Source organism: Pristis pectinata, chromosome 26, assembly GCF_009764475.1.
Source record: "Pristis pectinata isolate sPriPec2 chromosome 26, sPriPec2.1.pri, whole genome shotgun sequence".
In the NCBI taxonomy this organism is placed as follows: domain Eukaryota; kingdom Metazoa; phylum Chordata; class Chondrichthyes; order Rhinopristiformes; family Pristidae; genus Pristis; species Pristis pectinata.
The window spans coordinates 12,750,737-12,776,910 of NC_067430.1; the positions used below are offsets into that span (position 1 = coordinate 12,750,737).

At 44.0% G+C, this 26,174-nt stretch overlaps 2 protein-coding genes across 5 annotated transcripts in view; one reads left to right on the forward strand and one right to left on the reverse strand.

The window, feature by feature from the left end:
* Positions 1-473: 473 nt before the first annotated feature.
* LOC127583212 (testis-specific serine/threonine-protein kinase 6-like) lies at positions 474-6,315 on the reverse strand. Its single transcript, XM_052038981.1, has 2 exons — positions 6,297-6,315; positions 474-1,264 (listed from the first exon to the last, which is right to left on the reverse strand). The coding sequence occupies exons 1-2, from the start codon at positions 6,313-6,315 to the stop codon at positions 474-476; spliced, it is 810 nt and encodes a 269-aa protein (XP_051894941.1).
* A 194-nt stretch (positions 6,316-6,509) lies between these two features.
* Positions 6,510-26,174, forward strand: part of LOC127583294 (kazrin-like) — a 469,156-nt gene continuing 449,491 nt past the window's right edge. Inside the window, exons 1-2 of one of the 4 annotated variants that reach the window (XM_052039121.1) lie at positions 6,510-6,576; positions 6,884-7,463. In XM_052039121.1, coding sequence (XP_051895081.1) covers positions 7,376-7,463 — 88 coding nt within the window. In that variant the 5' untranslated portion in view covers positions 6,510-6,576; positions 6,884-7,375. Of the gene's footprint in view, positions 6,577-6,836; positions 7,464-9,203; positions 9,468-23,841; positions 23,893-26,174 lie in introns of those variants that run through there. The other 3 variants (XM_052039120.1, XM_052039122.1, XM_052039123.1) reach the window with 3 other exon arrangements.

A 26,174-nucleotide genomic window follows, 5' to 3' on the forward strand; every position in this document is an offset into this window, starting at 1 on the left:
TGACCAAGTGGCCTGTGGATTGAAAGCAGGAGAGATGTCCCTTCCTCTCTCCTTCTGATCTACCCTCCACCTCTTTCTTTCTAACCACCACCCCCCACCCCGCCTCCTATCTCCCAGTTTCTGTCCCCTTCCTCCACGTACTCCATCAAACCATCACTAACACAATTCTCCCACTGGGCTCCCTCCCCCTACTCTCCACCCCACCTCACTATTTGGTTTCACTTACCTCTCCTATCGGATTGCATAATCTGCAGCCTTCTGTTGCCTCCACCTATCACCTCCCAGTCTCGGTCACTGTCTCCACCCATTCCTACCCAATTCCCACCCAATGATTCAGCTGGGACCTTTATGTGGAATGGGGGTACAATGTAAAACCTACAATAAAAAAAGGCCTCATCCTTTGGAGGATGAGCCCTTTTCATATAAACATTATTAAATATGTAATAAGCTTTGTAATATAATCTGCAACATATCTATTCTTTAAACCGTTGATGCTTTATGATCCGACTAACATCAGGTCTTTCCTTTGGGTTGTTGTTCAGGATGGTGTTGATAAGACTCTGACAGCAGTCACTAAGAGAAGGTGATGGAGGAAATTGCAATGGCTGACTCTGTAACTCCCTGAGCTTTGAAAGCTCACCATCAGCAAAGGGTCTGCATCCGGTCACCATAAGGTAAAGGACAACACCCAAGCTCCAGACATCTGCCTTGAAAGGGTCATACTTGCCACCATTGAGAACCTCAGGAGCAGCATAGGCTGCTGATCCACAAAAGGTTGTACAAGAGCAGCTTTCTAACCCCTTCATGCAGGTTGCAAAGCCAAAGTCAGTGATCTTTGGGACATCATCAGCAGAAAGTAAAATGTTCTCGCACTTGATATCCCGATGTGCAATATGATGGGCATGGAAATACTCCAATGCCTGAGCAATCTGCCTAAAGTAACACTGGGTCACATCTTCAGATAAATGGCCTCGAGAGTCAATCAAGTCAAAGAGATCCATTTGTGCTTCCTCCATTATAAATAATGTATGTTCACAAGATTCGATAATTTGATATACTTTTATTATATTTGGATGTGAACACTGAGCTAAAATGGAAACCTCTTTCGGCAAAAACTTTGTCAAGTAGTCATCTACCTGCTTGGACTTATCAATGATTTTTATGGCAATGGATCTTTGAAGCTTTTGGGAGAAGGCTCTCCTCACTACAGAGTAGGTCCTTCTCCCAATGACTTCACCGATCTCATAACCAAGTATGGTAAGGTCTATTTTTCCCAGGGATTTCACCTGTTGTCTGCCAATTTATAGCCTTCTAAGGAACAGGGACTCCTGTTTTCCAATGGGCACAGAACGTTTTGTGAAATTACCAAATATGGTCAGAACACCCAAATCATATTTGGAAATGTGTTCCGTTAAAAATGACCATATATGGAATTGTCCCAGAATTGCCTTTTATGGAATTATAACCATATATGGAAGCTCTTTTGGGATTCCATATATGGCATGTTTCCCATATTGGGCATGCCATATATGGTACTAAATATTTCATGCATGGAATGTGGCTACAGAATTATGGAACACACAGAATGAAATACTAAAGAACCTGATAATATATGGAATTCCAGATTTGACCATTAATTCTCTCCATAGGTTTCACTGCCCATTTAATGTGTGCTTCAAGTTGCAGGGCTCTTGGTACTCACTGTGGAGATTATTCAGGGTAAGCATAGCTTCCCTCTCTGTGAACCAAATGTATTCCTTATTAATGATGTTAGAAGGAAACTTTAATGACCATGCAACAGTTAGCAAAGCCATCACTCCAAGTTTCTTTGTAAAGTTGCAAAAGAATCAGGACAGACAACACTAAAAGCCTTATCCCCATTAGTTAACAGAGAAGTGGAGCCCTCTGCAGGATTGGTCCACCAGTGAAACATTTTTTTTACAATGTCACAAGGAAACTCCTTAACCATTCCAGTCACAGAGACCTAGAGCAATATTAGCATGGATACAGGCCCTTCAGCCCAACAAATCCATGCTGACCACAGTGCGCATGCAGCGAACCCCAATTTCCTGCATTCAGCCCATAGCCCTCCAAGCCCCACCCCTCCATGTACCTATCCAAGTGCTTCTTAACTGATACCACTGTACCTGCCTCACCCACTTCCTCAGGCAGCTAATTCCATATACTCACCACCTCTGCATGGACAAAGTTGCCCCTCAGGTCCCTTTTAAATCTTTCCCCCGTCACCTGAAACCTGTGCCCCCTAGTTTTGGACTCCCCTAATCTGGGGAAAAGACTTACCATCCACCTTATGTGTGCCTCTCATAATTTTAAACATTGGAATGTAGGGCAATAAGACATAGCCTGGCCAACCTTTCCCCATAACTCAGGCCTTCTAGTCCTGGCAACATCCTCTCTGCACTCTTTCCAGTTTAACCATGTCTTTCCAGAACTGTACACAGTACTCCGAGTGCGGCCTCACCAATGACTTATACGACTGCAACATAATGTCCAAACTCCTATACTCAATGCCCTGAAGATCATTAGTTTATGATGTCAGGAAACTCCTAGGACAACAGAACAATCAGTAATGAAATGCAGAGTGATGCTGCACATATCAAAATTGACATCCATTTTTACACAGAGATGCAATGCAGAAGTTAATTGCATTTGCAAAAGGTCAGTTTGATCTTAAGTCCTACAACCAGCAATGTGATGACGACCAGATCTAATCTTTTGGTGGTGGCCAGGACAATTCTACAAAATAATGTCCTGCAAGTATATATTTTTATTCTCGTTTCCCTGAGTCATGAACCAACTCCACATTGCTGCCTCTTAATCTTCAGACTTCCAATAAACTTTATTGGTTTCAATAAAGGATAGCTATGCTGATCTCTGGTCAGCTCCAGCTACATCCTCCCTCATAATGATCACCTTGTTAAGCAGCTTTACCAGTTTCAACTTCTGATTACTGCCTGATTCTCTCTTGCTCAGTCCACAAACCTGGTGGTTGTGTGGAGAGCTCAGGTATTTCTTTCAGCACAGAAACCCACATCTCTAATTGTTAGCAGGGAAGTGTGAACCCTCTGCAGTACTGATCCACTAATTAGACAAATATGTTCCATTACAGTGAAAATCAAAAAAAAACTGCAGATGCTGGAAATCTAAAACAAAAACAGAAAGTGCTGGAAGTCTCAGCAGGTCAGGCTGCAGATGTGGGAAGAGAAATGGAGTCAAGATTTCGAGTCAGAGACCCTTCATCAGGACAGAAAAGGAGATAAAAGAGGCTGCAGTGAGGTTGAGGGAGGGGGACAAGGTTATTTGGTCAATAAGTGACTGGGAGCAGGGCTGGGAACAAAGGCAAAAGAATGTAGGAGTGCGAAACGCAGAGCAAAAGGACAAGCCCTGCAGGTTGGGCCAGACGTCCTCCATTCCCAGGGAGGGGAAAAAATCAAAGGTGGAAAACAAACATTAGCTCAGCTGCAGGGTCTTGACCTGAAGCATCAACCCTCCCTCTGCCTCCACAGACAATGCCTGACCCGCTGAGTTCCTCCAGCAGTTTTTGCTTCAGATTACAGCATCTGCAGTCTCTTGTGTATCCAGCTAACATTACACTTGGACAACAATAGTGGAATTTAGCAAAGCAAGTTAATGTTTCTTTCCGATATCAAAGAGCACCTCTGACAACAAAGGTTAACAAGGCGATCATCCCATTGATTTTTTTCTCTTATTGTCACCTTCATTTCATTAATTTGCCTTTGCTACAACTACTTTTGTTTTCTGTGCCATTTTGTCCTCAGTGGAAGATAATCCCCTGTAATCCTAAATAAGCTTCTTTACCCACGTCTCCTTCAAATGAGCAGCCAGGTGTGAAAATAACTATCTGTCTCTCATCATTTTGTCCTTATCATCTTGCCATTGATTAGGGGCTTTGTAACATTTCCCCAGAATATACCACATTATATTTGAGAAAATCTAGTAAAATTCTCCAAGCATCAAGTTCACAGAGTCTGATGTAATACTGTTACATCTATAAATGGGTTTCATTTATTTCTTACTGAAATAAACGATGAAACTAAAATGGCTAATTACTAAAGAGCACTAAAAGGTTTGTGGACTATAAAATAAAATCTTTCTTCCATTCTCTTATCCATTGCAAATAGCAGAGCTGTTTGCATAGAATATTTCTTTGAGTCGGAGAGGACATCCAAGTGGGAATTGGTGGACATTTTACTTTGCATCACCACTGAACTTGGAAAATTTGTAGAGACATACGTCACAGAAGCAGGCCCTTCAGCCCACTGAGGCTGTGCTGACCATTGCCCACCTATTTGCATTGATCCCACATTAATCCCATTTTGTTTGTATTCTTGACCCCGGTCTCTACTGCTCACCTGCAGACTAAGGGCGATTTACGGTGATCAATTAATTTACCATTCTGCACTTCTTTGGGATGCAGGAGGAAACTAGAGCAGCCAGAGGAAGCCCACACAGTTACAGGGAGAATGTGCAAACCCCACACAGACAGCACCAGAGGTCAGGAGTTTTCTATGGCTTTCAGTTTCTCAGCAATATTCCTTGACGTTATGGTTAGCCTCACCCTCTGCCCAGCCATCTCTGGGTTACTTCACTGTCTGTATAATTTTAATTACTGTCATTTCCTCCCTGAGATCTCCAGCAAAGTGGTTAACTTTGAGCGAGCCAACATGGGTGTAAATTCTGGGTCGCAAGGAGATGGCATCTTAAAGGGCATTTGGGATGATAAAAAGACTGCTTAGAGAACTATTTAATTGTATTTTAAGCAAGTAGAGTCATACAGCACAGAAGCAGGCTTTTTGGCCCAACTTATCCATGTTGATCAAGATACCCATCTCAGCTAGTCCCATTTGGCTGCATTTGGACCATATGCCTCAGAGCCTTTCTATCCATGTACCTGTCCAAATGTCTGTTAAATGTTGTTATTGTATCTGTGCTCAAACAGCTCCTCTGGCAGCTTGATCCACATACAGACCACCCTCTGCATGAAGTTGCCCCTCAAGCCCCTTTTAAATCTTACTTAAATCTCTCTCATCTTAAACCTGTGCCTGAGAAACAAAGGACTGCAGATGCTGGAACTTAGACGTAAAACACGATGATGCTGGGGGATCTCAGCAGGCCAGGCAGCATCTGTGGAGAAAAGCAGGTGATCAACGTTTTGGGTCAGAACCCTTCTTCGGGACTGAGTCTTCAGGACGTTGTGTTTTAAACCTGTGCCCTCTAGTTTTTGATTTCCCCAACCCTGGGAAAAATGACAGTGTGCGTTCACCCTATCTATGCCCCTCATGATTTTATAAACCTCCATCAGGTAGGTTTTCCCTCAACTGCCTGATTAATCTTCTTGGTTCCACATTGAGTATTCAATGAAACCCATGCAATGTAGTTCAAGGTGGCAAGAATTTAAAGGGGGAACAAGACGTGGGATTTCAAGATCTTTTAACTGTTCTTCATGATCACTCACCTGATTATTTAGAGATTACTCACCTGGTTTGTTGTTCATTGAACAAAAATTTGTATTTCTACTAATCAGACAACAAAAGTTGTGTCATAAAAAGAAATAGAAAATGCTGGAAACACTCAGCAGATCAGGCAGCATCTGTGGGACGAGGAATAGAGTGGAAGACAGAAGTTCTCTTTTCCTAAAGTTCCTGTGTTAATGATGTGGGGGAACTCCCCTACCCTTTGTCACAGTGGTTCCCTGAGGCTTTTCACATACTAGAAGATGGGACCTGGGCCACTGCAGCATTCCCTCAGTACTGATCCTTTAAGTTATTATTTGCCCTTGTTAATTCTTGAACCAAGAGTGATGATAAGACCAACACGTTCAGCAACACACACAAAATGCTGGAGGAACTCAGCAGGTCAGGCAGAATCCATGGAGGGAAATGAACAGTTGATATTTTGGACCGCGACCCCTCATCAGGACTGGAAAGGAAGAGGGCAGAAGCCAGAATAAAGGGGTGAGGGAGGGGGAGGAGACCCGAGCTGGCGGGTGATAGATGAATCCAGGTGAGAGGGGGAAGGTGGGGAGGAGAGTGGGAATGATGTGAGAAGCTGGGAGCTGATAGGTGGAAGAGGCAAAGGTCTGAACAAGATGGGATCTACACACAGAGGAACTAGCAGGTCAGGCAGCGTGTGTGGAGGGAAAGGAACAGTGGACGTTTCACGTCGAGACCTAGGTTCAGCATCTGGGGACGGAGTGTGACATTTTCGACGTGGACCTGAATTTTACTACAGCCGTGTGCATGTTTAGTGATGACAAAGTTTTGGACCACTCATCCCCTTCAAAAGCGATATACCACTAATGGGGAGAAAATGTGTTTGGCCTTTCACATTCAAGGTCGATGAGGGATTTTGTGGACAAACTGAGCAGCCATTGCATAGAGCGAGAGCCCGTAAATAAATAACCAGCTAATATGTTTGGGAGGTAATCATCGCTCTCCTGGGCCACCAAGTGAGAACAAAGGTTGTCACACGTACACTTGTGATTTGAATGGGTGCAGAATGTCTAAAATGCCGCAGCCGGCTTCAGGAAACAGGGTGCGAGGAAATTCAGGGTTTGGACGATATTATTTTCCAACAATTTAACATTTGGGAGGGCGGGAAATACACAGTGACAGCAAACATCGATTTCAAAGGCTGCAAATTAAACGCTAATTAATCTATCACCATTGTGGATTAATTTGTGTAAAGTGATTTCAATTGGCAACAGAAGGGTTAAATTGGATTTCTAACCGTCATAAATGTAGGGGTTAGAAATTGTACTCGAGGGTTTGAACGCTAGTTCTGCAAAGGTCCTCGGTGATCGACCTGCATCATTGGTTAATGAATGATTTGTTAAATCTAGGGACAGCGTTGCGGTGCTGGTGCGGAGGTCGGGTCTCCGGGCTGCGGGGTCTGACGCTCGGTTGGAGGGCGCTGCTCGCTGCTGCTGCTGCCGTGGAAGCGGGTCGGAGCTCCATGTGTGGCCGGCCCTCCACTGGAGTCAATCCCACTGACCACGGACCAGCGAAGCAGGGCTGTCAGACGTCGTTGAACTGCGAATTAAAGACTGGCCGGACTGTCACTGACGGCTGCGAAGGCGGTTAATCCATGACTATCAATTTGCAATTTGTGGGAGAGAAGGTTTGGGATAGAGAGTGTGTCGCATTGTAGAACAGGCTGTGTGATACGAGGAGATCCCTGCGTGGACACAGTGCTGTGTGGCTCGGTGCCTGTCAGGCCAAAGACTGTCATCTTGTCCTGGGCTGTAAGTCCAGCCAGGAAACTTTTGGGAATCCGTGTCGTGGGAGAGCGAGTGTGGCCATCCGTGAGCCGGTGCACCCGGGAACAAGGAGCCATGGACATGTCTGCGACCGTGGGCACAGGGCAGAGCTCTAACACCTTCACCAGGGTCTTTGGGCACCAGTGTGAGATCATGCAGGCAGGTCAGTAACCGCTGATTGGTTCAGTTTAACATTGACAGGTGGACTTCCTGCTCTTTAGCTGATGAGAGTGGTGAAGCAGGTGCAGTGTGTGTCACCCTGGGCTGATCCTCTGTGATGCAACTGGGGAAGGGAGATGGTGACAAAAGATTCACTCAGCCCCTTCCCCTTCTGTTGGTGTCAGAGTGATGTACCTCCAGTCCTTCCCTTGATCCATATACCTTTGATGTTCTGAATAAACAGAATCATAGTAAACTCTCAGTGACACTGTGCTGGTTGTCAGTCTAACCGTACCTCCAGCACCCGATCGGTAACTCTGCAGGTTCACAGTTCCAGTACACCCAGGCTGATGCGGTGAGGGTTTATGTCCCTTTCATATAATGAGTTCCAAATCCATACCACCTTTGGGACGAAATTACCTTCTCCCTTCCACTGGTAATTCTGGTCCCAATTACCTTAAACCCACGTCTACTGGTTTTTGACTCCTCTGCTAATGGAAATGTTTCTTTCCTATTTATGCTGGTGAAGTGCCATCCGTCATCCTGAGACAGATTTCCCATCCAGGAGCTAGGAAGGGGAGAGCGATTTAATACTCGAGTGTTTGGCCCTGGCCCGGTTGCTCTCAGAGGACCAGTTCCCCATGTTTATCTTGCCTGATGAGAGGCGTGTGGTCTACATTGAGACCTTTACAGTCTCTGTCAAGGCTCTGGTAAAACTCCTATTAACTCCAATGATAATATATAGGAGTCTTCAGCCAGTGTGGATTATGCTTCCTGTTCCCAGAGAGATTGTTTGATCTTGTCCTTTCTGAATGGGACGTGCAGCCCAAGTTCATTCACTGTCTTGTGTTTCTCATTTGGGTCTCCGTGAGGGAAGTTGGGGTAGTGGGAACGGGTACAGTGTGTGGGAGCGATGATCGACAGGACACCCTCCCCGGATTTGTTGCCAAAATAAAAGAAACGAGGCCTAGCCATCATGCCTTTCGTGACTGATTATCCCTCAAAGATTCAAAATATAGCCTTGGTTTGGGTTTCAGCTAATCATGTCTCATTGTGGTCAATGACATGGGGATACCTCGTCACAGTAACACTAACTCAGAACATCTTTGGGATTTCTTGCCAAATAAGGGAATCCAGCAAAATAACTAATGTATTCCTCCACAATAAATGTATAAATTCTCTCCATGTGCTGTTAATTGTTAGTGTTTTGGTTAATGAAAATAAAAGATTAAATACTAAAGGGATAAATTGATTAAAAGTAACACAACATGCAGCAGGTGCTGCATTTATAAATACCATCATGCAAATCACTTGTGCTGTCTGGGTCTACCTGGTTGTCTGATTGCAACACCGTCAGTTACCGACAAGGGAATTTCTCCATAAATGTTCCTATTTACATTTAAGAGAATATCCATAAATGTACAAGTTGCAATGTTTGGTGGGAGGGATTGTCCATTTGCAGCAGGTAGCAGATGACTTAAATCCCCATTCCCTCACCTCTCCTGTAAGCAGATGGGCAGTTAGTTACTGCTCATGAAACAACCAGCTGTACCCTGCAACAAACCCTCCCTATTCGACGATTTCACATGATGCTCCCTTCTGTCTCTCAATAATCCTTCTGCTTCCAAATGTGAGCAGCCCCGATGCTGCAAATATTCCCTGACCAGTGCACTCAACCTGTACCACAGATCGTATTGCCTGCCTGGGCTGTCCTTGGGGTCAATAAAGTGGGAATGAAGGAGTTGTTCTCAGAATGTTACTGATGGGTGTTCTGCACATAGGAGTGGTTGACCTGGGGTTTAATCTTCGAAATTTAAGGGAGTTCTACCCAGTGTGGAGACCCTGTTGTAGGGTGGAAGCAGGCCAGTGTGAATACAGCCCAAGAAGAAAGTGCAGAAGGCTCCAGTGTAGGGAGCAGATAGTTGTATGGGGAGCAGATTTCTGTGCAGGATCTGAGGGAAAAATCACTGGTACAACCCAGGAACCCCTTTCCAGTTTCCTTTATCAAGTGAGTATTAACGAAGTTGGCAATACTTGAAATTATTTGTCTATATTTTGTTTTAAATGAACATTAGAATGATTTGTGAATTCTTTGTTGGCTCCATTTTCCACCTACCACACCCCGCACCACACTCAAAAAAAAACTAAATTGTCAGTCATGGTGGGTGCAGGCATTGGAAAGAGTTGGGCTTCTAGCCAGTGTGAGATGCACCCTCCTGTGAAGTTCCTGTAGAAGTATAATCAAATCATCTTTGGAAGAACATAGAACAGTATAAAACAGGAAGGGCTACAATGTCTGTACTGACCATGATGCCAAATTAAACTGCATGTCTGTCTGCTCGTGGTCTCCACCAAAGAAGATAGAAGTTGTACCCAGAGTATTGCATACCACACCATTGTGAATTATTTGTTGGTTCACTTTGACCTGTTTGTTGTTTCACTTTAAGCAATAGCTGTAATGCCGCAGTAATCTGATAGGCAACACTTAATCGACCTTTCCCCAAAACTTTCCCCTTCAAAACACCAGTGTTTACCTACTCTCAATAAGGAACTGGTTGCTACAGTGTACAAGAACATTGTTTACTCAATAACCACATTATGCTTCTACCTGCCAATTCTCCCTCATTGTTAAGGTGGACTTTTATTTTTGTTCTAATAGTGTTCTTTCTTGTAAAAGTTGTGATTAATTTATGTTTAATTTTTGTTTTTCTTGTGAATGCTGCTTATTTGATGCAATGTGCCTGTGATGCTGCTGCAAGCAAGTTTTTCATTGCATCTGTGCATACATGTACTTGTGCATATGACAATAAACTTGACATTGATGTGTATGCGTGAATATTTAAGGAATTTTTTTCCAGGGCTCTTAACCTAAACCTCTCAAAACTGCAACGGGAGTTAAGGGAAATAAGGGGTGTGGGTTAGAAATAAACCAACACTTCCCGGTTCACCATCCCAGGGCTTCCTGCAAAGTTCAGTTTTAATTAATAATCAAACTAATCCAAAGTCCAAAGTGCAGGACGTAACAAGTGTAGGGGTGGCACAGTTCCAGCAACCTGGGTTCAATCTTAACCTCTGGTGCTGTCTGCATGGAGTTTGCCTGTTCTCCCTGTGACTGTGTGGGTTTCCTCAGCTGTTCTGGTTTCCTCTCACATCCAAGGATGTGCTGGTTGTTAGGTTAACTGGACATTGTAAGTTGTCACAAGTGTGTAGGTGAATGCGAATGAAGGGAGAATAAAAAATGGATTTAGCGCAGGATTAGTATAAATAGGTGCTTAATGGTCAGCTCAGACTCTGGGGGTGGGGGGGTGGTCAAAGGGTCTGTTTCTGTGCTACATGACTCCAGTGTGTGCGTGCACGTGTGTGTGTAATGCTACCTCTGCAAAATCCTCAGCGCCACTGGAAAGCTGACTGAACTGTTTCCCAGGCCAGCAGCCCCAGTGTTGTGAAGACACAAGAGACTGCAGATGCTGGAACCTGGAGCAACAAATTCTCTGCTGGAGGAACTCAGCAGGTCGAGCAGCATCTGTGGGAGGAAAGGAACTGTCGATGTTTTGGGTCGAAACCTAATGCAGGGTTTCGATCTGAAACGTCGGCAATTCCTTTCCTCCTACAGATGCTGCTTGACCCACTGAGTTCCTCCAGCAAATGGTTTGTTGCTAATGTTGTAACCCCAGTTAGTTGGATACATTGAGTGGTCCATGTCATTCACATGCCCAGACTCTCAAAACACTCCGTTCTACGCTCTGTCATCAGTTACAAAATAGATACCATTGGGCACCAGGTGGAAAAAAATTCAGAAGATGTCCTCAAAGACTCCTTCCCCCAACTCCTGAAAGCAGAAGACATGCTCTCGCAGAGGCGTTGACAGCCTCAAGCCCTTGCGGTGGGTGCACACAGAAGCCCTGTGACCACCTCACAAATTCCCCCCTGCCCAGTCACCTTCTGCCCCATCTGTTGAAGGGTCAGCAGTTCCCACATTGGTCTCGTTAGCCTCCTCAGAACCCACTAAATCTTGGGAGTGAACACAAGTCACCGTCAATCCCAAGGGACTGCCGGAGTATGTGTGCTGGGGGATGGGAAGATAAGACTGAGGGAGGGAAGTAGTAACGGGTGAAGAGAGTCCCCTCTGTTATTTCAGGGGGTGTTGGTCAGAGCACCAACAATATCCCGTGGCCTGTTTGCACAGAGGTCTGTTTTTGATGCTCGAGGATGGAAGATGCATTTAACACTCCAGCAAACTGAGCAGGCACATTAAAACCTGACCAGGAGCTGGAGGTAGACAGTGGTCCCAAGTGGTCACTGCCAGTGTGATGAAATTTGGTTTCTTTTGTAAGTCTCTAACTCAGCGTTCTTGGGAGATGTCAGTTCAGCACTCAGTTGGAACGGTGTGGTATCTATCTTCAAATTCATAGAAGCCCAGAAATATGTGGCATCCATATTATTAATGCTAATTGTTTAAATTAAACAAAATTTCCTAACATTTAATTATTGCAATGAACTGTGACGCCTTGAGCTCTGATTTCCCCACGTGGAGGAAAAGTAAATTGGTTTATTATTGTCACATGTACTGAGGTACAGTGAAAAATTTTGTTTTGCATGTTGTCCATACAGATCATTTCATCACAACAGTGCATTGAGGTAGTACAAAGGAAAACAATAACAAAATGCAGAATCAAGTGTTGCAGTTACAGAGAAAGTGCAATATAGGCAGACAATGAGGTGCAAGGTCATATTGAGGTAGATTGTGAGGTCAAGAGTCCATCTTGCTGTACTAGAGGACCATTCAATAGTCTTATAACAGTGGGTTAGAAGCTGTCCTTGAAAATGGTAGTACATGCTTTTGGGCTATTGTATCTTCTGCCTGATGGGAGGGGGGAGAGTGGAGAGTGTGTCCAGGGTGGGTGGGGTCTTTGATTACGTTGGCTGCTTTACTGAGGCAGCAAGAGGGGAGGCTGGTTTCCGCGATGTGCTGAGCTGTGTCCACAGCTTTCTGCAGTTTCTTGCAGTCATGGGCAGAGAAGTTGCCATACCAAGCTGTGGGTCATGTGTGTATGGGGAGTAGAGTAGAGTAGGGGACTGAGGATGCAGCCTTGTGGGGCACCAGTGTTGAGGATGGTGGCGGTGGTGTTGCTGCATTCCACAGAGAGAGAGTTGGTGAAGTGAGACGGATTTACCTCCTGCACTGCTGCGTGTGCTGCCCAGTAATTTCTGTCCAAATTAAACCCAGAAAATGTGTCCAATCCATGCCTTTTATCCTCTCAAGGCCAGAGCTTACCAGTTCTGTTTCTTGGGTGTAGCCCCTTTGTCACATCGGAGAGTCCAGTCCAAACTGCACTCTGTTGCTGTGTGTGTACCCTAACCAATGATATGCTGGTGAGATGTCTAGACGAAGCAGCAGATCCTGTGGTGGTGCACAGGACAGTGTGGAATTATAGGGGGCTTTACACGATCTACCTTGTTGTGACCTTGCACCTTATTGCACTGCACTTTCTCTGTAGCTGTGACACTTTACTCTGTACTGTTATTGTTTTTACCTGTACTAACTCAGTGTAACTGCACTGTGTAATGAATTGACCTATACGATCGGTATGCAAGACCAGTTTTTCACTGTACCTCAGTACAAGTGACAATAATAAACAATACAGCATTATTGTTTGTGCCCGCACCTTCATCTCACCTATATTAACATATTCTTCTACTCCTTGCCCCCTCTGTGTTTACCCAGCCCTCAGCTCTGATGGGAATGCTCTCCCTCAATTGTGGGTTTAAATCCCATGCCAGATTGAGGTTCACTCACTAATTTAGCCTGGCCCTTCAACAGATGTGGCAGAAGGTGACTGAGCAGGGAGTAGTTTGTGAGGTGGTGACAGGGCTTCTGTGTGCGCCCGCTGCAAGGGCTCGAGGCTGTCAGTGCCACTGTGAGAGCATGTCCTCTGCTTTGAGGAGTCAGGGGGATGTTGCACGTCTTCAAGGAGACTTTGAGGATTTTTAAAAAAATCTTTTCCACCTGGTAACTGTCCACCTCGATGCTGAGGGTGTGCCAGACTGTTGGAAGTGCCATCTTTCAGATGTGACATTAAGCTGAGGTGCCATTTCCCATGCTGGGGAGTTTTCTTTAGTGACCACCTCCCCACCCACCCCAATCAGCATCACAAGAAAAAAAAATCACTTTGTCACAGTGCTGGTTGTGGGAGCTTGCTGTGCACAAACTAAATGGTGTGTTTCTTGTAGTAGTGACTGCACTTTAAAACTTTCAAAATTTAACGTTTTATAAGTTTAAAAATTTCAATTCTAAATATTTCACAGCTTGTGAAGATTTTGGAGATCTCTTACAGTGAGTAAAAAGATGCAATCAAGATGATTCTTTATCCTTGTTTAATTGTACTCACTCTTTCACTTAGTAAGTTCCACATTCTAACCACCTTCTGGGGTCCTCACTTTTTTTAATTGGGTTGTTTTTCTTAATGTTTTATTTGTTAGTTATATTTGTGGCACATAGTTTTGGCCTACCTTTCAATCAACTCCCCCTCTCTTTTCTAGTGTGTAATATGTAACCTTAAGCAGAGAGTGGTGGCAGGTGTAGGGCTGATGGGATGGGGGAAAGAGTTGGAAGGCTCTTCTTTCCCTTCCTCCACCCTCTCTCTCAAGTGGTTGGCATAACAGAAGATGGTTCAAGCCAATCAGGTGTGCAACTGGTTCAGAACCAACTTCACTATAGGACTGCAAATGAATACATATCAAGGACAACAGATCATGACTGTGAATGCTAATTAATCTTGTTTATCTAACACTAACTCTCTTAACGTGATCTATTCTAATCTGAGAGTGGCTTGTCTTGTTGAGGAATAGGATTGAATCTGTGTAGTTTCATTGTTCTGTTCGGTGCTTCTGTTGTCTTTACCTTTGATGTAGTTTACTGGCTGAGAGTAATTAGGTTTCACCACTAATCCGGGATGAACAGGGTTGGGAGCTAGAGCAGAACATCAAAATGGTGGCTTTCAAACCGTACAAATGTGTTAACATTCTGTAACTATTGCCAACATACCTGCCCCCTACTCAACCCCTCCCTTTACTCTTTGCCGCCGAAACTGTCTAATCCATGTATTTATTACCTCAAGGACAGAGCATTCAATGTCTTCTCTGTATTTGCTTACACACTTCATAAACTACTCATCAACCTGGGCTCTTGGACTCTGATGTCAATCTTCCCTTGATTCTGAGCCATTTGGACAATTGGCCAGCTGGCATGCTCCAAACTTCCAGCATTGTACGTCTTCTAGATAGAATTAACCAGAATGAGAGCACAGCCGTGCAGGATGATATCCACCCAGGTGTCCTTTGGAGGATGCGTAACTCTGCTGTGAAATTTTCATGGAAATGTGGTCATGTGACATTCAATCACAGGACATTGCCCATGGTGTTTGGCCAGGTGCCACTTGTGCACTGAATATTATCTACTTTACCCCGTATCCCAAACAACAAGTATCAGCTTTATATGTTCTAATGAGGTGAATTTATTAATCAAAGAAAGAGCATATCAAAATAAAATGATTTGAGAAAGTAAAGTTTAAACAAAAAGAAAAACATTGAAAATATCAAACGTTACTGCTTTAATAACTAATTGCTAGGTAAAATTTGAGTGCAATTTTATAATCTTATACAGTCCATACCAGTTTATAGTAAAATGAAGAAAAGAATCCAGTTATTAGAACAGTAAATTAAACCAAAATCAAACAATTCATTTTGTTGAATGCCACAGCCCACCATTGAATCGTAACTTAAGAGAAATGAGGCTCTGTCCTTGGAGAAGAACTTTAGTTGTCTCACCCATTTTGTACAACTGTGTATGTCATAAGTCAAACTGTGTGGAAGAAGCAGGTATTTGGGACACAACCTGTGAGTTTGCAGCTGATGTGTTGGTCTGTGTTAGGATCATATACAAATGCTGGAATGCATCAAGTGGAGCTTGATGCGTCAGTGGATTGGGCTTGTTGACTTTGGATAAGTTCAGCATTAAACACAAGCTGAATTCTTAACGTGTGTCTCATAGGAAAATCGTAGGAGATGTCGGTGCTTCTGTGCATCAGTTATTAAAGGTTCATGAACAGTTTCATGGGGCATTAGGAAAAGTAGAGCGGTGGGGTACATTCCTAAGACAAACTGTACAATTTTGCCCTTGTTGGGGTGCTGGCCTCAGTTTGGTTTTTATTCAAGTTGAGTGATATATTGAGAATTTGGGAGGGGCACAGAGAAGGGCCTTTAGCCTCATTCCCAGCAGAAAGCTTGGATATCAAGGCAGGCTGAGAGGATTGGGTTTTGACACTCCAGAGAAGAGTAGAATTGGCATTGGTCAAAGGTACAGAATACAAAGGGAATTGATTGTGTTTGCATAGTCATTGCATTCAAGTTAGGGAGGGCCAGAGCTAAAAAAGAAAAGCAAAAAACTGCAGTTGCTGGAAATGCTTGGCAGATCAGACAGTGTGGAGAGAAAAACGGAGTTATCATTTTTTTACCTGAAACGTTAACCCCATTTCTCTCTCCATAGGTGATACCCAACCTGCTGAGCATTCTCACCATTGTTACTACAATTGTATTAGGCCAGTTCAAGGATAGGTGTCAGGAAATGGTTCTTTCTCCGAAGAATAGCTGATCATTACATCCTTGTGCAATGAATGTTGATTTGCTGAATTCCTCACATCAGCCCTGACTACATTGGTTTTCTTCATGCTATTAAGCCAAAAGGTTCAGGGTTCTTGCCCCTCTCCACCAAAATCCAGGCAGCCTCGTCAGAGCAATCCTGAGGAAGTGCTGGACTATCTGGGGTGCTTTCAGAAGAGATGTTAAAGCAAGGATCTGCCCACTCTCTAAAGTGGATGTGTAAGATTTAAGACACTATTGCAAAGAAGAGGAAGGTAGTTACCCCTTGTGTCCTGGGTAATATTCACGCCTTGCTAAACTGCTTGGAAATTCAATTGCACAATGCTGTTTCTTTGGAAGAGTTCATTTGCTGCCAGCTTTGTGATGTGACCGTGGTTTCAGGCCTCAGTCTCAATTGAATTTTGATGTATTGCAAGATCCTGAGGGTGGGTCTTAGGATTTCCAGATCAACATCTCCTGAAACAATTTTACCCAGAATTTCACCCAGTCAATAGTTCTCAAATGCACTATATAATCATGTCAATGCACTTCACTCTCCCTCCCCTGAGAATTCATTCCACTGAGTTTGGAGCAGAGGATAATACACTGATGTCATAAGTTGATACTGCTGACTGGGGCTGACTTTCTAGCCAGGAATCTAATTACCATCACGTTGCTGTTTGTGGGAGCTTGCTGAATGCTCATTGCTACTACATTATAGCAGGGAATGTACTTCTAAGATCCCTCATTGGCTTTAAGGACCTTTAGGACATTTTGAAAAACACATAGCAGGTACTCAAGAAGGCAAGATCCATCATCAAAGATTCCCACCATATGGGCCATGCCATCTTCTCTCAGCTACCATCAGGCAGGAGGTACAGAAGCCTGAAGTCCCACACCACCAGGTTCGAGAACAGCTACTTTCAACCATTCAGTTCTTCAACCAACTGGCACAACCCTAAGTACTAGAGTTTAGAAACACGCTGACCACTTTGATCACTGCACTAAAATGAATTTACATTTTTTACTGTCCTAATTGTGTTCTTTCTTGCAAATTTTAAAAATTTGTGTTAATTTATGTTTTTCTTGTGAATGCTGCTTATCTGATGCTATGTGCCTGTGATGCTGCTGCAGGTAAGTTTTTCATTGCACCCATGCAAACGTGTACGTGTGCACATGACAATAAAATCTGACTTTGACTATATAAGTGAGGTTCTGTCATTTTTTACAAGCATGTGGTGAACATGCTTTCATTGGGTCAGATTTTACTTCTTACGAAGGGTCGCAATTTGGGGTCAGAGTAACTTCCTCGACCAGCTTTGATCACCTGGATGTAGTAGTGAGGAATTTCCGAGATATTCCCCCCCCCCCCCCCCCCCCCCCCCCCGCCCCTGTTTTTAGACAAGGTTTGTCATCTTTCTCAGGGGATCAAATGGTTTCAGTTAAGGTAGGAGTGCATCTGTTTGAAGCACAAGCTATCACTCGGGTGCCTGATTGACTGGATGGATCAGAGGATCTTTTTTATGTCTATCATCATTCTCTGTAATTAAAGACCTTGCTAAAAGATCCTTAATAAAGCTGACCTGGCTAAGCACTATCTAACATTGCTTGTACCTAACCTAAGTGGTTCTGGCGAGGAAGCTGGCTGCCTGAAATCTAACCAAGCAAGCTAGACCTCAAATTTTATAATTCACAAGGAAGTATACCCTGAAAGAATCTCATTTTACAATAATGGTCACAAGGGAGCAATTTGAAGATCAAATCCAATTCTGAGCTTCAGCTAATAACAGTTGGAGAATTAAAAGAGTCTGTCAGTTGTAAAAATCTCTTGCTGTCGGCCTTTCAAGTTGCTCAGTAGTTTTCGGTGCCCATAAATAAAGATTGTCAGTTGCTCAAAGAGAATGAATTGGTGCATCATTGCAATGAATGTTTTTAATTAAAGAGCAAGAGGAGCTTGTAGTTATGTTGTGCCTTTCATGACTTCAGGATGTCCAAAGTGCTTTCAAGCCCATTACACACTTTTGAAATGGAGTCACTGTCGGAATACAAGAAATGGTGCAGACACTTTGCAAATAACAGACTTAAGTGACCAAGTGGTCTGTGTTTAGGTGTTAGTTGAGCAAAGATATTGCCCAGAGAAGGGCAGAATGGTTTGCTCTTTGAAATAGTCTTTGATATAGTGTCCACCTAAAGTGAGGACTGATTGCATGGATCAGAGGAGCTTTTTATGTCCACTGTTGTTTGCTACATTGAAAGCACATAGGAGAAGGGGTAAGGGATTTAGAGGCGTTTCTTTTTCACCCAGAGAGTACCTGGAACACTCTGCCCAAGAGTGGTGGAAGCAGAGTCGTTGGCAGCATTTAAAAAGTGTCCAGATGAGTACTTGAATCACCTAGCCTTAGAAGGCTATGAGCCAAGTGTTGGAGATAGGTCAACACGCAAGGTGCTAGAGGAACTCAAAGGGTCAGGCAGCTTCTGTGGAGTGAAATGGATAGTTGTCGACTGTCCATTTCCCTCCATAAATGCTGCCTCACTGACTGAGTTCCTCCAGCATCTTGTGTATTGCTCCACTTCCAGCATCCGTTGTCTCTTGCGCCTCCTAAATACAGATAGGTGCCCACTGGTCAGCACAGACGTGGTGGCCTGAATGGCCTGTCTCCATGCTGTAGGACTCTGAAAGGTAGCTGGTTGCACTGATGTCAGAATATAAGGATTGGCATACTAATTAGGTGGAAAAAAATCCATGGTTTTTCTGTGGTGTGTGGACCTCCACTGTGAAATGCACGGCTTCCTCAGACCAGCAGCTGACTGCGTGATGTGCCGTGTGAATGCATCTGCTGTCTTATTAACGAGGGGACTTGACCCACCTTTTATTTTCAATTCATATCCAGTGTTGGGCATTGTTGGTCAGTATGAAGGCCAGTCCCATTGGGTGGTGATACTGTAGAGTTGTTGCAGATTCCAAGTAGGTTTGGATTGGTTTAGTAAACAACTGTTATTTCTAACATGGAATAGGCTGTGTGCTTTGGAAGATGTTTAAACAAATAACCCTCAGGCTGGATATTTGTTGAAGCAGATGGGTTCTGTTTCTAACTAGGAAACAATCTCTTGTAAAGAGAATTTAAGAGTAAAAAATTCTTTCCCCCCCTCCTCCTCCTCCTCCACACTTAGAAAATAATCTGCTTGAGTAATCAAGGAAAGCATTCATCTGACAATTGTATTATTTGATCAGGTAAATGGTCAGATTCTAGGGTTAATCACAGTGAAGGGTGTATTCGTTCTTTGCTCCATGGGGAAGGTTCGCATGTGTTTCTGTCGGGAGTGTGTGTGTGCTCACGTACAATTGTGTGCGCTCACATGTGCATCTGTGTTGGCCTTGATCTCAATGATCTCAATCTTTTTCTTTCAAGATCTGTGCTTTGGATGATCATACTATCAATGTGTAAGCTGTCAGTGATGTATTTGTGTAGACAATAGTAAGCTTCAACTAAATGGATGGCTGCAGCCTCTCATTCAGAGGCAGGTAGTACTCCCTGGCAATAACAGATGTAGTAATCCTTTGAATAGTAACACTGTGAAAACCCTAAGACAGCTAGTTACTTTGGTTGCTGGCCAGTCATCTATCATCTCACAATATGACTGTGTTCATCATCTAAAATTGCCTTTTCTATTCAGTGAACCATTACGGTCAAATGTTAACAGTGGAGGGAGAAAGGATGTCAGAAATACTTCAATGATAAACATTTCCTCTGGATGGTAAGATTATCTTCCTAGTCAACAGCATATTAATGAAAGCATGGAAACAGCCAACTATTTAAGAGGTTGAGTTACTGCGACTGTGTTGTTAATTCCAAAAAGATAATATTCATCCCGACTCCAGGCGTGATGAGACGACTCTGGGAAAGCTGTGGAACTGCCTATTGTAGATCAAAGATGCAATTGTGTTTCGTTTAATGAACAAACTAGCAAAAGGTGTAAGCTTTTGGTGTGTTAAGAAAATTAGGTAATTCGGGAAGTTGTCAGGGTGTCGTGTTAAATAAAATCTAATTGCTTCATTAATGTAATATGGGGAGGAAGACCCTTTCTCATCTGGCCTGCTGGAGATGTGTTTAGGCAAAGGACTAATGGAGAACTGGCTTTCAGCATGAGTGTCACAGGCAACTGCTGAAGTGAGAGGAACAGCCTGTCTTAATGGTTGTAATATTTTCCTTGATGATTGCTTTGTTCCACTTAATACTGCTTAAACCTAATTTTCTTCCAGTCCCCACTAAATGAAGTTCATGCCTATTTATATTGCACCAGCAATGTTTTCTTGGGTGGAATCTCTTGCATATGACTGACTCATCTCCTACTCTCACCGCATGTCAGGAATAGATTGTTCCTCCTAAATAAACATTACAGGATACGCAAGTCTGATTCACTGCCTTATCTTGGGTGCACTTGCAATGATTTTAAACATGCTGAGTAGTGTTTAGTACAAACTGTACTTCACAGCGTAACAACAGAACTTCCAGTGCTTTTCAAATAAAAGAAAAAATTCTTATTTCTGGGCTTGAAGGCATTAACTCTTCCTGCAGCAGGATTTGGTAGAAACTGTTTGATAACTAAGTGTTTGATACTGTAGAAACTACTTGCTTCCTCCCTGAGTGGCTATTTTGTTAGCTAAATCAGTCGGGGACATGTTGGCAACATTGCATTAGGCTGCATCACATCCACTTCAGTGGGGTTATCTCTGGATAGCAGGCTGGATCTGTGTGCACTCAAATAAATGATATTTTCCCCTCCTGCTTCTCAGTAAGGACTAGAGTGCTGTCAACTGTGGTGCCACTACTATTACCAAGACAAAATAAGAACACAGAACATAGGAACAAAATAGGAGCAGGAGTAGGCCACTTCAAGTCCCTCAAGCCTGCCCTGCCATCCAGTATTACATTGACAGATCTGCCTCAGGCCTCATCTCCTATGTCAACACCATAGGAGAAGTACCACCAAGGGTGTCCTATGCAACATCCTCCATTTCCTTCGTCAGGATACGTGAGCCGATGTCTGCATCCTCTCCCAAGACAATGGTTCCAACACTGATGCTCAGATCATGCTGTAGGACTAGTGTCAGTTGTGCAGAAGTCCTGACTAGGGTTTTAGTAAATAACAAAATCCCCAAATTCCTTGTTCTGTAATGTGATGTCTTTGAGGTTGGGAGATTACAATAATCTTGTGACCTTTCCCTTTCTCTCTTTCCCTCTGTGTTACAAGCTAATCTCCAGATATATTCACAATTATCTCGTGGATCATTTCACTGAGGATCTGATGAGGCATGGCCTTTGGTGACTGACCAGATCATCCTACCTTGGCTGCAGGGCATTGTCCAGTCTTCATTTGAAGTAGAACCCCGGTAGCCATTAACAGCTGAAATTGCAGCTTCTGCTTTTGTTAGATTAAAGTTTTGTACTCTCCCTCTCCTTCTGGTCTGAGCAACCAGGCTACCATTCTCCCTCCGCCCTTCTGTCTGGGTGCTGTGTCTGCTGGTATGAAGTTGCTGTTTTGAGTTACATTCCAGGCGCAATAGCGTTACACTTGTAAGTAAAAAGACATTTAAAAGGAATTGTGTACATACAAAAGGGTTACATTTTAGATGAGAAAATATAAACCTCAAAACATTTCACTTCTGGGCCCAACAACAGAAAAGCAATGTCATGTTCAAACAAACAAGTCTTTCAGATGCACAGCAGGGTTTCCACTTGTAGCCTACTCAGTTGCTGACTTAGCTGTGTACTCTTTGTGATGGTTCTCAACCCCAGAGCTCCTGCTTACTGCATTTCCAAAGGCTCTTGGTGGACCCAGACATTTGGAGCCTATGGTTATGACTGTCTTGTAATTATTGTAGCCTTAGGAATGGTCAAAAGCCACAAAAAGTCAGAACAGGAAAAAAAATGAAGAAAACAAAGTGTTTTTTTTCTAATTTTCATCCCTTTCTCCCCCCACCCTCTTTCCCCAGCTCTCTCCTCCACCCCAGCTCTCTCCTCCCCCCCACCTCCCTCTCCCCCCCTCTCTCCCTCCCCCTTCTTTCTCTACGACTCTAACTTCATGCATGATACATGACGATGGAATTGTTGACAAATAATAGCCATCCATCTGTGTAAATTATTCTGCAGCAGACCTGGATAATCATTGGTGGAGAGCTTTGGGGATTCCTGGGAGCGTCTTCTTTTCCTTCCAAATATTTTTGACGTTCTGTAGGTCATGCCTCAATTTACCGAAACATAGGATTTCTTTCAGAAAACAACCTGATTAGTATTTGGATGATTGGAAGAAAAACTTGCATTGATTTTTTTTTTGCCTTTACAGCCAGTGAAATATTCTTGAGAAGTGGGCATTGTTGTAATGTCGAAAACAAAGCAGCCAGTTTGAACACAGTAAGATCCCAGTAACAGCAATGCAATTCTGGTCAGATAATCTGCTTAACGATGTTGGAAGGATCAATAGTGATCAGGACGTATAGTTCCCTTATCCTTTACCATTGGTTCTCTTGCCTGACATGGTCCCATCCAAAAAATGGCACATCCAACATCACAGCACTCCCTCAGATCTGCACTGGGAGAGTCAGCCCTGGACTATATGCTCAGGAGTATATCTTGAACCCACGCCCACTTTACTGGGGAGTGAAACTGCTACTGCTGAATAAATCAATATTAATTGCTTCCACCATCTCCCCAGGGAATCAGTTCCACTGGTCATGCATTCACTGAAATGTTGTTTCAGCTTAGTTTTGAATTTACTCCTGTTCAGGCTATGTATTCAGGTTCTACTCTTCTGGATGGAGTGAAAGATCTTGTCATGGTGTTCATACGAGTGCCTGTCAAATCAACAGGACCGCTCCACTTTAATTCTCCAGCTGCTTTAATTTCACTCTTGAGTACCTTGTTCTTGTCCTGTGGTTTGCACCCTGCTACCTGCACATCCAAGTCATTGGGAAAGTTTTCCGTGCCTTAATCCAGCAGCACATTTCTCAATTCCTCTGGGAACTTGAATTGCTTGTGTTATGTTATCAAGAATGTCCAGGTCCAGTCTGCTGAAAGGTGCCTGTGGACACTGCTCACTAAACTAATTAGTTTTTGTGGTGTTCTGGGATGTTTGAGGTGCTATGAAAATGGAAGCTTTCTTGCGAAGAATCGCTGATCTGCAGATGGCTGAGTTCTTCTGGTAAGCGGACAGGTTGTAAAGGGGACTGACCTATTTTCCATGACTAAAGCTTTGACAGATGGTGACCGTTCCTGCTCATTGCCCTCCCAAACCCCAGGAAGTGGAGCTATTGATTGAGGTGGCTGACTGGCTTGTTTCTTGGGTTAATTGACTGCACTGTGCAGATGAGGATATTGAGTGAGCTGTCTGAGTGAATCATGGGGAATCGGATAGAAATCAAAATAATTAGTGATTCAAATTCATTAAGTACAGTGGACCACTTTAAGATTCTGCTGCTCAATAAACCCCTGGAGCAATCGAATCTGGATTCAGTAATGAGGCCCCCTGTGTGTGAGAATAGATCATCTGAAAAAAGAGGCAGATAAGGAAGAAGTACAGATGGGATTATTCTCTTTTGTCCAGTGCAGGACAGTGAGTGCAACAGTGGAAGACTAATTCAACTTTGCCTGTCTACTTTCCTGCTGGTAAAGATAATTATTAGCAGCTTGATAAAATAGCATGGTTTCATTTCATTCAGTATTCATTTTTTGGAATTTTCAGATCCATCATTCACAGTCCAGTCAGTGGTGCAAGGATAGCTCCCCATCTGCCTCCAGGTACTGAATACTGAGGGCTTCCCGACTTCAAGGGGGCTGCCCAATTAGGAGTGCTTTGCTATTCGATGCTCGGAGGTATTGATGCACAGTTCCACAGGTTTCTTCTTGCACTGGCCCACACCAATATTATTACTGACTATAGTTTTTATGTATAGACTGACATTCAGTCCAATCTGTCGAACATTAGCACTGCAAAGCAATGGGATCAATTGGCCAGCATATCCCAGTGCTACCTAGTGATCAAAGAGGAACAACCCACATTGTGCCCTTTCTTCATTCACTGCTTAACTGGGCAGCCTCCTTGAGACTGGGGCGACCTCGGGGTATGGGTAGGCCTGCGATTACTTTAAGTGCAATGTGACGGGCGAGCTTCACATCAGTACTACGCAAAGCTGCGGCTGGGGAGCGGTTAGTTTTTATCTCCTGTCCAACCATTGATGCACCGATGCAGTGAATCACAAGGCCAGAGCAGGATCTAAGTTGCATATTTTTGTGTTTAGTTCCCACTTCCTTGTGGCTGGAGGGTGGTTTGGAGAGTTATCGTGGACCTCCACCTTACTCGCTGTCCTTAGGTGAATCTGGAGTGGAGCTGGCTGGTGACTTTTCACCCCTGGAAGCATTCGCTCCGCTGTTGCCCATCTCCCCCTTCCCTTGAAGGCTGCAGTGTCGTCCTGGTTACTGAAGCTGCCTCCTGGGACCTAATAATTCAAAGGTAAGAGTTAAATTCTCCATCAAGTCAGCTGGGAATTTAAAATGCAGTTATTAAATTCTATTTTCTAAGAACCAGTTGATGGCAATGATGGGAGAGGAACTTTTGGGATTGCTGAAAAAAAAAACAGTTGTTTCCTGATGTCCTTTTGGAAGGAAATCCTGCCATCCCTGCCTGGCCTGGTGTATATGTGACTCCTGACCAGGAGCACAGTGCTTGACTCTAAACTGCCCTCTGAAGTCAGTGGCGAGGATGGGTGTTTAGCATTGGCCTTGCCAGAGACTGCTCCATTCTGTGAATAATAAAATCCCCTATCCCAGTGACAGACACGAGAGACCGCAGATGCTGGAAATCTGGAGCAACACACAAAACGCTGGAGGAACTCAGCGGGTCGGGCAGCATCTATGGAGGGAAATGGACAGCTGACGTTTCAGGTCAAGACCCTTCATCTGGACTGAAAGATAGAGGGGAGGTGGCCGGTATAAAGAGGAGGGAAGGGGTGGAGCAAGAGTTGGCAGGTGATACGTGGATCCAGATTTTGGGCGGGGGGGAGGGGGCGGGTTGGAGCGATGGGTGCAGAGGGTTGGGGAGAGTGGGAATAACATCAGAAGCTGGGAGTTAAAAATCTGGTGCTATTTCCACTCTCCCCTGCCCTGTCTGCCTATCAACCCCCTCACCTGGATCCACCTATCACCTGCCAACTCTTGCTCCACCCCTCCCCTCCACCTTTTTATACTGGTTACCTCCCCTCTATCTTTCGGTCCAGATGGAAGTTCTCAACCAGAAACACTGTCCATTTCCCTCCATAGATGCTGCCTGACCTGTTGAGTACCTCCAGCACCCAGTGACGGAGAGACTGGTTTCCCTGACCTGAATGAGTACAGCTTGGGCTCAGCTGGTCAGCACAGGGAGATTTTGTTAAAGACCCTTCCACCCAACCTCCCCCAGTTGTCTTTGCTCCCCTAAAGTAATTCGTCTTGCACCAGGGTTCGAGGAACACCTTGTGCGGCTGAATATTGATCAAAGAGCCTCCATACCTCTAGTTCCAGTCCTGTTCCAAGGTACGGTAGCTTATTTCTCAGGCCATTTTGAGCAAATTGATTAGTTCTGTCTAAAAATTGCAACTGTGCTTAAATTATTAATCCCGTTGCTCCTGGGAGCACAGCTGGTTCACTTCTCCACAAACCACAGCCACCTGTTCAACCACATGAAACGTCAGAATGAAAGTTCCAATTTATTTATCACCACACTGCAGTGGACTAGGCTTTGCATGTCTATTCCTGACCGTTCAGTGGGAGCAGACTCATCAGGAGCCCTATAAACACTACAGCAGAGGAGAATCTATGGATTTATCTACATTTATATCTAGAGCCATGCAGCATAGAAACAAGCCATTTAGCCCACCATTGCTAACCATCAAGTACCCATCGATACTAATTCCATTTACCAGCACTTGATCCATAGTCTATATGCTTATTAAATGTTGTGATAGCACCCACCTCCACCTCTCACTCAACCAATGTGTTCCTGAATATCTGTCTTCATGTTTGGATATATGTGTGTATAAAGATCT